This window comes from Pocillopora verrucosa, chromosome 9 (genome assembly GCF_036669915.1).
Source record: "Pocillopora verrucosa isolate sample1 chromosome 9, ASM3666991v2, whole genome shotgun sequence".
NCBI classification, from domain to species: Eukaryota; Metazoa; Cnidaria; class Anthozoa; order Scleractinia; family Pocilloporidae; genus Pocillopora; species Pocillopora verrucosa.
This window is the reverse complement of record NC_089320.1, coordinates 7,411,702-7,423,869: the sequence shown is the minus strand read 5'-3', so window position 1 is coordinate 7,423,869 and position 12,168 is coordinate 7,411,702. Positions and strand designations below refer to the sequence as shown.

Genomic DNA, 12,168 nt, shown 5'->3' with positions numbered 1-12,168 from the left:
TTACAGGCCAGAATTTAAAGTTGAACATGTATACCCATGTCATCTAAATTGTACTGTTATATAAATGCTAAAGCTATTAAATAAACCGACGTTTAAGTTTAAATGTCGTGAAAGAATGCATCAAAGTATAAGAAATATAAAATATCGTGCCAGTCGATATTTTTAACATTGTTTTCTTGTAACAAGCTGATGTGTTCTTGCAAGAGTGAGGCTCATGTAGCAAATTATTGCAACTACAAATTAAGAGGCTGTCTCTCTTATTTCCACCCGGTCAATTTTGCGTCAAAAATAATTTTGCCTGAAACTCTGTTAACAGAAAGACTTTACCTAGGAAAGAACTAAATTAGATTTGGTTTGATTCGAAATAATTTTCTGACTGCATTACGGGCCATAATTATTTCCCAGTCCGTAGGGACCGTCGCAACGTCTCAAAAATTGAAAAATAGGCATATTTTGTAACGTTGTAAAATATTTGATTCGCATAGTTAAGCCACAGAATTTATATTAGATTGCTTAAAAACCTTTCTAGTTTGCCAAGAAAGTTAGAATTTGCCCTCTCGACATATTTGAAAAGGCGAATTTTAGCATATTCTGACCACTAGAAATCGCCATCGGCCGATGGCCGTAAATAACCTTGATTTAGACGCTAAGTTTTGGGATTTGGGACCTGGTTGACGATTCTATCCTACACAGCCGTTAAGTTTAGACCTTCATAGGCAAAAATATGCAAAAACCCCTGTACGTTTTCGATTTTTCAAAAGTTATGACCATTTGAATCAGCACATGTACGAGCATTCGCGATTTTTTCGCCTACACCAAAATCGAACCACTGGAGCAGATTTCGTCATAAATACAGCTTACCCGCTTTGCAGCCCGGCTTCATGGCTCACTTCAGAATTTTTCTAATAACCAGATTGGTGAAATCCATGATAACTTCAACAAATAGCTAGGTATTGCCTTCGAAAAGTAGGCGGCATCCATCGTGATTCGTGGTATCAAAACAAATGCCGGAATTGGCCACATTTCGCGGTGAATCACCCATTTAACATCGCTGCAGAGCTGAATTTTTTCCAAAATCAGAATATAAACTCTCCATGTCTGGAAGCTGAGGGAGAAATGAAGGTTTTAGGCTTCTGAAGAGAAGAAATAATCGCTCAAATTTAGATCCAGTTCGATGTTATACTGTTCTCACAAAGGTCCGCACAAAAGAGAAGACCGCTGATAGCATGTGCCGTACGTTGTGCGAAAAAGAAAAATTTTGGATGAAAAGAATAAATGCTTTTACCTGGTGTTTGATATCATATAATTAATAAATCAATTTCAAATATCCTGAGCTTGCTTCTCTCGGTTCCGCGTCGATTGTGTCCACAGAACAGCAACCTGTCAATAGCCGGAGAAATCATGGGTTTATGTGAAATAATTTCAGATATTCCTCGCTTCCCAAACTGGTGAACTGGACTTTATGATAACTCCAGCAAATACCTCCAAAATTCAGCGGTCGGCATCTGTCGATACTCTTCTTTGACTCGTTGTTGCGAACTAAACTCGAAAACTAAAGCCATGTTTCGCGCTTAATGTCCCGTTGAAACTTTGGATTGCAGCTGCATTCTCTTCAAGAATCAGTCATAGAACTCCACTTGTAGGTCTATGTGTCGAAGTTTGGCGTTTTGGGATTTAAAGCTGTACGATTGCACTGTCGCGCATAACAGAGGTCCGCATTAATCATTGCGGGTGAACTCGCTGACCCTTTATTTTTTTTGGAAGGCCTGCAAGTGTAGTATGGCATGCAAGTGCTTTTTCGAAACCAGAGAGGCTTCAGTCTGTAGCGAGTCCTCAGCGAGGTTGTTAAAGCTTTCATTAGACAGAGGATACGCATTGACGAAACACCCAGTGAAGGGAACAACAGCTGCAGTAAGAATAGTAGACGAATCAAAGAACACTCTCTGTACAAATAAGATTGAGCATTTTAGTAGCTTCCACAACTTCGAATATGGAGATATCGGTCTGAGAGTTTGGAAATGTTATGGCATCGGTAAAGGGAAGTACATTCCATATGACGTAATTTAAATCAAGCACCCAGATCAAACGTCCCTTCAAACCATAGAATCTCAAGGGTTTTATGATCCTCCTAAAAAGCGTGTGGTCAAGCGTCGTTCAAAGGGCAGCAAGGAAACAGAGAGTACAGTACTGTAAGTACTGATAAATCTGACATCCCTGTTTTAACGAGTGGTGTCTTTGTGGAGCCTTTCACTTATCAAACCATTCAAAATTACTACACGAAAGACTAAGTAAGTGCTTTATGCTAAGAAGTCAGCAAAGTTACCATCAATTATTTTACTTTATTATGACGGAAATCTTGGGTTATTTTATTTTGCGAAACGAAACGAAACTAGGTGAGATATAACGAAACTAAAGGAATAATGAAGATATATTTTCTAATAAGATAGAGATAACTTTCAAAAAGATTTTGGAGTAATCGTCAATTGATAAGAAGGATTTTTATTCATTTCGCAAAGTAGTAATTTCAGAAGAGTTACTATTTTGCGAAATCGACTATTTTCAGCTTGCGGTAACAGCGTGACCTCTTCCATGTCACAAAAATTGCATTAAACATTACAAATTAGTATATCACCAAATATTTTGGCCTCCTCTTAATTTCTGAGACCGTTTTAAAATGTGTTTTGCAATATAGGAATTTATCTTTACGTCATGATCCCAATCATGCTCAGGATGTGCAAATTGAGTTCACGTAACCCAGCATGTGACTGCCGAGATGCCAAAATAGCCTTTAATAGCTGTTATAAGCATATCGCTATGTCTTCCGTGGCATAAATTTATGAAAAAGCCCTTTTTATGATCCATCAAATATTTTTTTGGGCAGGTGATTGGTCTAAACTAATCACATCACCGTATATTCCCCAGCTAAAACTAGGGGATATCCAAGGATATCACCCAAGTGAACCTCCACAATTTTCAAAACTAATGTCCACTATGATTATTCTTCTTTTGCAACTTGATAGCAGATAATAGAGCGTTTTATAGTTGTCACAGAAGAAGGAAAATATTCATTTGTTTATGCGGTCATACCAGAAAACACTCAAAAGAAAACATCCCATGCAGCAAAGAATAAGCTGTTTGCAAACATTTTTCTATGCACATTGCAAAGCATTTAAAGGATAAGAAACACAATAGCTTCTATTTGCATGAAAATTTGCTTGTGTATTTGTCCTTGGACATTATCTGTTCCCTGAAGCTCACAGTTTTCCCAGAGCTTCACTCATAGAAAACTGTTTGCATCTTGGATCAGATATTGTCTGCTGATAAGTATCAGCACATATTTTTGAGCCAAATAGAGGCTCTATGCTGTTATTTTCTTAGAGAAAGTTGCACAATCCTGACAGTTCCAGCCAAATTTTCCCTTGAATTTAGCCTAAAGCAATGAGATAACTACCATTTTCATTCAATTTCTGATACGACATGAAAACAAGGCTAAGTCTGGTAACCACTGTTCAGGGTCGGCCAGGGTTTTTGGGTATTCGGTATTCAGGGGCGTTTTAAATCGGGTATACGGTATACTGCAGCTTAAATATGGGTATTCAGTATATCACTTTCTTTGAATTTCAGGTATAAAGTATTCAAAGCTTCGATTATTTTTGGGTATATTTGGAGGAATTTGGGGTATTTTGGGGTATTTTGGGGTATTTTGTCGATTTTTTTTCGGGTATATTGGTATTCCACTACCCCCCCTGGCCGACCCTGACTGTTTAAGGTAATTTCTTACAGTTTTAGAAAGACAAACTTCTGATTACATCATTAGTTCTTAATGACAGAAGTCCAGCCATGCCCAACATATGCAAACTTATGTCAGGTGACCAAGTGTATGACTTTCGAGGTTCCTGCTATTAACCCTTAAACTCCCAAGATCTGATTGTTAATTCTCCCATCCAGTTGTTGCACATTTCCTTGTGATTTAGTGACAAGAATTTGGTGTTATATCACAATAACAACCTCTAACTGATAAGTTTGAGTATTCTCATTACCTGTTTGTTGGATAGTGTATGGATATTGTAAGGAGAAGTTAGATGTAAATCACTCAGAAATACATATTGGGACTAAATAAACCGCATATTATAGCTTATTTCATTGATCATAAGGTTGCTTAATCATTTGTCAGCTGTAAAGTTCTTTTGAAAGGAAGCTTTTTATGACAACTTCTATTGCTGAGAAGTGTTCCTCTGTCAATAAATGACCAGACTGCAAGAAAGGTGGTGATAACCTCTTGTGACTACCATTCATTCATTCGCACTAGATTTTTGTGGTTAAAATAGCTCAAATTCTCTTTGACCTAGACAAAGTCCTTATGTTGGGCTACAAGAAAAAAATTGAGGTACTGAACTACAAGGATGAAGCTTTAACCCTTAATCTCCCAGGACCTGATGGCTAATTCTCCCCTCTAGCTGCTTAATTAACATTTCGTTGTAAATTAGGTAGTTATGAGAACTTGGTGCTAATCAAGATAGCAGCTTCTACGTGATAAGTTTGAATATTCTCATTACCTGTTTGCTACTTATTGTATGGATATTATAGGCAGAAGTTTCATGTTAATCACTTCTGGGAGTTAAAGGGTTAAGAAGGTGTATACTAGGTTCTGTAGATATATATACCAGTCCTTTTTCTAGGCCTTTAAATGGGTGGTTCAAGCTGTTCAGCAGTTCACATTGCATTTTCTATCGTCATGGTCCAAACTCTTTTTAACCTAGACGCCCCTGCTAATGGCAGGCCAAGATAGAAAATATGAGGAGTAAAACTACTAGGATAAAGCTTTGAGATGATGTATACTATGATTTAATATATAGATTTAGCCAAGCCTAAAAGCTGAGCTCGCATTTTTTTTTCCTGCACGTCTCAAGGGCACAACGCCTTGCCCTGGCCAGGACTAGAACCCAGGTCGTCTGACTCAGAGCCCAGTGCAATGACCACTGGACTACAGGACAAAGCCGTGTCATTGGGGTGCCCGCTGTACAGTTGACCATGCATGTTAAAAGTAGCACCTTGAACGGTTGTACGGTCGTACATCCAAATTTTTTTGGCTTGATGGGTTACTACTATTTTGTATAATTATGGGGTTACTCTCTGTGAGCTCCGCTATAATTCTTTATACCCAACATTGTTAGTGTTCTTTTAAGTTGACCTTTATTTTACCTTAATGAAATAGATAAAAAGTATATTATTTCAACAGATCACTATGCATACTTAAATGTAATAACGTAACAAATTTATATTTTCAAAAGATAAAAGGAAAATTCTATAACATATAATTTTCTAAGTGGGACTGCATTGGATTGTGGTGTACAAAGCTGCTAGAGTTGCATGATTTTTCATTGTTTTACTGGGGGGGAGGGAGGAGAGAGCAAAGCAAGACAAATTTTGATTTAATTTTTAAATAAGGTTCATCAAAAGTTCCTCTAGAAAAATAAAATGAACAACGAAAGTTTGTGACTGTCAGAGGATTCTACATATTTATGGTCAGGGGCTCTTAAAAGCCTCTGAGAACCAGAAGGTAAACTGACACCAATAACCTGGTTCACTGTATTTGTTGTTGGACTTTTCCTGAATGTGTTCTCCATTTCTGTGAGTGCTTCTGAACTTTGTACTTTCACAGCTTGTGTGATATTTTACATAGCAAATAGAATTAGGATCATTCTTGATGCTTCTCTTATTTACTGCTGCTTGACAAAATGTCTGTTTTTATCGGTGGAAGTGGTGTGCACTTAATGGTCAGTAATGAGACTGCTTTGCAGTGATGCAGCAATGCAGCCAGAAGAAAGGAGCAGTGGAAGAACTCTACAAATTCCTAATATAGTTTGAACTCACCAGTGGCCCAGTTCACCAACATCTTAGGTTGTTTCAACCTTTCAATCAATTGCAAGTTGATCAGGTTCTGTTGATGGGAATACTAAAGGTTTTGTATTGAGTTAGCAAAAATTACCTATGAGATGTTAGCAACATTTTTTGAGATGTTGGGGTTACAACATTAGATGTTAGTGCACTGGTCACTAGCAAAAAAATTTTGTAGTCAAAACAACCACCCATGTTTTAACAAGTGATCAATGAAAACTTGCAGCTATTTCTTTGCAATGGGTATGAAAGCCCTCTAATCCAAATTTATTGTATTAAAGGTATTAGTTTGAAAGTCATGAAAATTTTAACAAAGGGACAGATTATTGAATATTTGTTAACTGTAAAAGAAACTTGATTAAAAATAGATTGAAGCAATTTCCAATTGTGTGTTCATCCTTTAGTTGCTATGGGTGACTAGCACAGAATTTCTCCCTATAAGATCAAGCAGAAAAGTGATGGGAATAAAGAAAAATGTCAATAGGGGGAGTAGTAGTTGATCCGAAACCAAATCCTCCAAAGTAAACATGCGCATCATGGAAAAAACTAAACATTTATCATGAATAATTTTGACAATAATTTTGAATAACTGCATGGTCAGGCACTAATTCAAGGAAGTAAGCTACTTTCATTTAATTTTTTTGTTTTTTCCAGATGATTGATTGTTGGTTGAGACAGGGTTCGGAATTTTGGTCCAGGTTTAAAATAGGGTTGGAATAATCTTGTAGTATAATTTGAGATAGGGCAAAGGTTAATTTCAAGAGGTGTACTACTTCTCCATCCCTGCCTAAGAGAAGGATTAAAAGTACTGAGGGGAGCTTCTAGAGAGGACTTGAATTCAGTTATTGTTACTTTTGTTTGATATTGGGAAGGCTTCAACCCCCTTCCCCCTTCCCCAGCTCCTCCCTTTGTCCAATTTTCTCTGTTTCAAAAATCAGGTTAAAGCTCTTTACTCTGTCATGTATGAATTGACAGCAACACAAATGATAAATCTGTTTACATGATTTATTCAACATTCATCTGTGAAACTTAGGAGTTTTGCCCCTATGTACAAAAACACTCTCATATTTATAAAAATTGCAGAAACCACTACAAAATTGGGCAAATTAACATGACATAAGTCTCTCATCACTTACCTACTGAAGGTATTTTGTCTTTAAAAGCAAGGAGTTCACATGTTTACAATTTGGTTACAATTTAATTGGCAGAAAGTATGAAACTACTTGAACCGGATCGCTTTGACTGAAAAAAATTTTAACACTGAAAGAAAACTTTTAATTCTGGCAAGCAAAATCTGTATTGTATTTACCCATCTGATTCACTTTTAATCTCCAAAAGAACTTCATTAAACTTAACAAAAAACTTTTCCTTGTGTATAAGTGATCAAAAGATATAGAAACATGCAGTAAATTTAAGATCGAAATAAACCAATCATAAAATAACAAAGTTTCCTGAGAGGTCCGAGATTTGTCTGTTTTCTATGCAGTAAGTTTTGTGCTTTTACTTCAATGTCACTGGTTCGTTTACAGAAAAAACTGTTTGACATCCTTTGTTCTCAATAATCATGTTGATTGGTTCATTTTTCTTCATTTCGATCCGATTCAAATAGTCTCCCTGCTCTGAGCGCTTCACAAACTTAGTTTTCTTTCGTTCATACACGATTCCAGCGGTTGTGTTGGAATTGTCACTGAGCTGGTTACCTTGCATTTTGAACTGTAGGTGGTTAAAAAATAATTTTTCCTGATTTATCCATTATTTGTCAATAAGCGATTCTATATAACAAGGCTGTAGTGAGACAGACTATTGTCAATTAAACTATTTGCGTATCGTTTCCCTGCTTCTGTGATGTTATTTGCTAAGAGGTTTAACTTACGGGGTGGCCAGCTATTTTGTCGAAGGCTTCAATGAAGTACTGTGCTGCCGCGTCTGAAATGTTATTTTCTGAGGGATCTAACGAGCGTAACTGACATCTTAAGCAGTTGATGGCTTCTGCCAAGTGCTGTACTTCAGTGTCTGAGAGAAATGACGTGAGTACCTGACAGTTGTTGTTTTTAATGGCGTTAGCCAAGTACTGTGCTCCAATGTGTGAGATGTTATTTAATGAGAGGTTTAACGAGCGTAGCTGACAGTTGTTGTTGATGGCGTCAGCCAAGTGCTGTGCTCCAATGTCTGAGATGTTATTTGCTGTGAGGTTTAACGTGTGTAGCTGACAGTTGTTGTTGTTGATGGCTTCAGCCAAGTGCTGTGCTCCAATGTCTGAGATGTTATTTGCTCTGAGGTTTAACCTGTGTAGCTGACAGTTGTTGTTGTTGATCACAGTTGTTGTTGTTGATGGCGTCAGCCAAGTGCTGTGCTCCAATGTCTGAGATGTTATTTCTTGTGAAGTTTAACGTGCGTAGCTGACAGTTGTTGTTGTTGATGGCGTCAGCCAAATACTGTGCTCCAATGTCTGAGATGTTATTTCTTGTGAGGTTTAATGTGCGTAGCTGACAGTTGTTGTTAATGGCTTCAGCCAAGTGCTGTGCTCCAATGTCTGAGATGTTATTGTATGTGAGGTTTAACGAGCGTAGCTGACAGTTGTTGTTGTTGATGGCTTCAGCCAAGTGCTGTGCTCCAACGTGTGAGATGTTATTTAATGAGAGGTCTAACGTGTGTAGCTGACAGTTGTTGTTGTTGATGGCTTCAGCCAAGTGCTTTGCTCCAACGTGTGAGATGTTATTGTATGAGGTTTAACGTGCGTAGCTGACAGTTGTTGTTGTTGATGGCTTCAGCCAAGTGCTTTGCTCCAACGTGTGAGATGTTATTTGATGAGAGGTTTAACGTGCGTAGCTGACAGTTGTTGTTGTTGATGGCTTCAGCTAAATACTTTGCTCCATCGTCTGTCAATTTATTTCCTCCGAGGCGTAACCAGCTCAGTTGAGATTTACTACATTTTAACAACTTACAAATTTCAAAACAACCTAACGGACCAAAGTTATTGTAAGCCAAACCTAAATGTGAAATTTGTTGAACATTCGTAATTACAGTAACCAATGAAGCACAATCAACAGGTGTGAGTTGACAACGAACAAAATTTACCGAAATAAAGTTAATTTGCTGTAGTTTTCTCTGAACTATTTCCTCCATCTCACTGCTTTCGGTAACACATTTAAATAATGTCACTGCTAAATGTTTTTGTCTTCAGTCGGCCAACGCATTACTTTCCTTGGCTCCGTATCCTCTGGCCACTCTTCGTCGTAGAACTCGCTTTCTTTCTCTTCAGTTTCCACAGGAAGAAGGTCTGTGATGATTTCACTCGGTAGTTTTTCTCTCGTTCATTAGTCCTGCTAGAAACTGAAAAACCAGCTGCCATTTGCTGTCCTCGATGTTCATTGAAACAAAGTTTCTCAATTCTGTTTCACTCATGTTCGCTAGGTGCCTCGCAGCGAAAAACTCTTGCATTGTTAAATGGATGAAACAGAATTGTTGTTCACGTTTTAACGCCACAGTTTCACGGTCAAGTAAGCGGTGAAAAAGAACGCTGTCTTCCATTCCGCGTACTTCATTTCCTCCAAAGACTAGCCTTCCTTCTTTAATTCCTTCAAATGCCATTTTTTCCAGTTTCTCGAATTTCTTTTCCACCTCAGGGGGCAAATCGTCTGATTCAAAGTCTACGCGGGTGAAATTCTTGCCACGGAATTCTTCGTTGTGGCGTAAGTAAAAAAATTTCACAGCTTTCTTGTAAATATCTGTTAATTTCGTTGGTAGGCTTAGACTCTTAGAACCATAGAACTTCACCATTTGAAATAGACTTGAGCAAACAATGAAGCAACTCGCAGGAATATAGCATAGAGAGAGAATGTTCCTGTTGCCGCTGATGTGTCGCCATATTGTTTCGCCCGCATGCTTGTCCTCTTCAGCAAATTTGGTTACGTACTCTTCGACTTGTTCGGATGAGAAGCCGAGGATCTCAAAGACTTTGTCGAAAGAAAGACGTTCGATGCATGACAAAGCCGTAGGTCTTGTGGTTGTCAAAACGGCAGCTCCGTTGAGAAGTTTCCCAGACGCAAGCTTCTCGTAAAGAGCAGACAAGGGCATCTTCTCGTCTACATGGTTTCTGAATTTAGGATCGAAATTTTCCTCGCCGATCTTTGAATTCTGTTTAAATTCATCGATTCCATCGAAAACAAGAAGAACTTTCTGGGGGTTCTCAAGGACGTAATTCCAGACTTCATCATCCATGTGTTCTGAGGGGGAATGTTCTGACAAAGTGAGCAGTTCCCTGAGGCTTAGGTCGGCTGCGGCGTTGAATGCTCTGAATTTGATGAAGAAAGTAGCATCAAAATGGAGTTTAGCATCAGGTGTTTTATGGAATACTTTGTTAAATGCCCAGTCCCTGAGAACTTTGAAACAACAAAGTGTCTTTCCGATTCCGGGACGACCAACAATCAACACTTTTTTGTTTTCGTGGTTAATAATGTCCTCCGGCCCTCTAGGTGTTGTGTTTTTCTCACCCGATCTGGCGTAGACTTCGAGTTTCTGCTGTCTGTCTCCAGTAAAGTCAAAATTAGCCATGTCTGGAACAACGACAAGGTTTGTGTAAATCTGATCCAGAGTCAAATGTTTAGCTGGGCGTCCTTCGCCGTGAGTACTTGAAAAAGGCAACCGGAGTTGGGGAGGTTGATTTGTCTCATCTTTAATAATTGTCTTTGTATTCTCGATGAATTCCTGAAGCGGTGGTTTTCGGAATTTTTCAGGCTGGCTTGGTAGATGTGGGATGTTCGTTTCAAGCTCCGTTCTTTGTTTTTGCTGCCGAGGATCTGGTTTTAATGCAGTCGCGGCGGTAGCATTTTGTGAGTTGCCATGGAAGGGATTCAGGTGAGATTTTAGAAAGTTTGAATTTTTCATGAAACTGTTTTCTTTCCACGCACGTAGCAAAATATAGACGGTTTCCATCAGAATTCCAAAGAGAAAAATTCCGTTCACGATAAGAACAGCGCGCATCCAAGAGTTTTTCTTAGTTGCTCGCTGATTATGACACTCGTGCAAGGTTAAGGTGGAGTTTTGCATAACGCCAGTAGAATTCCTTGGCTGATTCCCCTCAGAGGTTAGATGACAAGAAAAGCTGGAGGGAAAGTCCCGAGGATAAAGAACCTGAGTTTGTAGGACCATAAAGAGAACTCCTAAAACAATCCTTGCGACAAGCTGAGAGCAGTAAGCGATAAAGAGCTTTTTTCCAGCTTTCTCTTGGTCGGGCGACTGTCTCTCGAGATCATCGTTCCGAGCGCTTGGCGACAGTCGATCGACTGTAGGGCTCGCTATTTGGGAGTAAATAGCACAGACAGTTGCAATGAGGAAAAAGTTCATGGTGACGAAGCCATAGGTAGCAACATCGTGTTTGTTATACTGCTTCTCGTATAACTCGAAACATCTTCCACGTACAAAGTCGATGTTTTTACTGTTTGCCCCGCCACAGCGGAAATCATACCTGGATTCGCTGCTTTCTGCGTCTGCAAAAATTCCAAGGAAGATTACACCGATTAGAATCCAAACAACAACTGCGGCATGGCTGACTCTGTTAAATGTTTTTGGTGCAAGTAATTCCTTGAGATTATCCATTGTTTGCGTTTGTATTCTCACTGTTTTCGATTAGATGTAAATCGCATTATGTCGTAAGTTGAAATAATGAAAGTGTGGTGGTCTTCCGGTCGGTCATTGCTCCAGATTTTACGGTTTATTTATGGAAACAAATACGATTTTAATTCTTGCAAAGTGAACGGCTGTCAAGTAGTTATCACACGCCATCTTTTTCTCGACTACTCAGGAAGCTGATATGGGAAACTGAGACAGGAAACTGAAATGGAGCATGTGCTGCCAGATTTAATCTGAAGCAATAGACGATTACTAGTGTGGCGAAGGATTTTGCTTTCTAAGGCAAATTTCACCCTTAGTAGTATTATCACAAAAGAAATTGTAAATTGTCACTGAACGTTCTCCTTTACCTTCCCCTTCCACCTAAGTCGAAGTAATTTACTAAGTATGATCGCCTCTAAACACGGCTTGGTCGTTCAACGTTCATTTTTCCAACTAGTTTTCAAAATCGTGTGCTTTTTCGATTGACTTGTACGATTGACAACCGAGATACAAAAGTGAAGACATGGGAGACATCACCGTGTTAAAAATAAAACCTCGGATTTTTAGCGTCATTTGTTTTCTATTGTACTACTTTTTAGAGATTTGCATTGATGTAGAGTACCCCGTTAATTTTTTTTCCCCCAAAAGATATGGGAT

At 38.7% G+C, this 12,168-nt stretch overlaps 1 protein-coding gene across 1 annotated transcript; it reads right to left on the bottom strand.

Moving 5' to 3' along the window:
• Positions 1-7,257: 7,257 nt before the first annotated feature.
• Positions 7,258-11,511, bottom strand: LOC136283406 (nucleotide-binding oligomerization domain-containing protein 2-like). The gene is given in 4 exon segments (XM_066172219.1): positions 7,258-8,183; positions 8,633-9,074; positions 9,077-9,210; positions 9,212-11,511. Coding segments are annotated over 4 exon segments (3,282 nt in total). The 5' UTR covers positions 11,497-11,511; the 3' UTR covers positions 7,258-7,762.
• Positions 11,512-12,168: the final 657 nt, after the last annotated feature.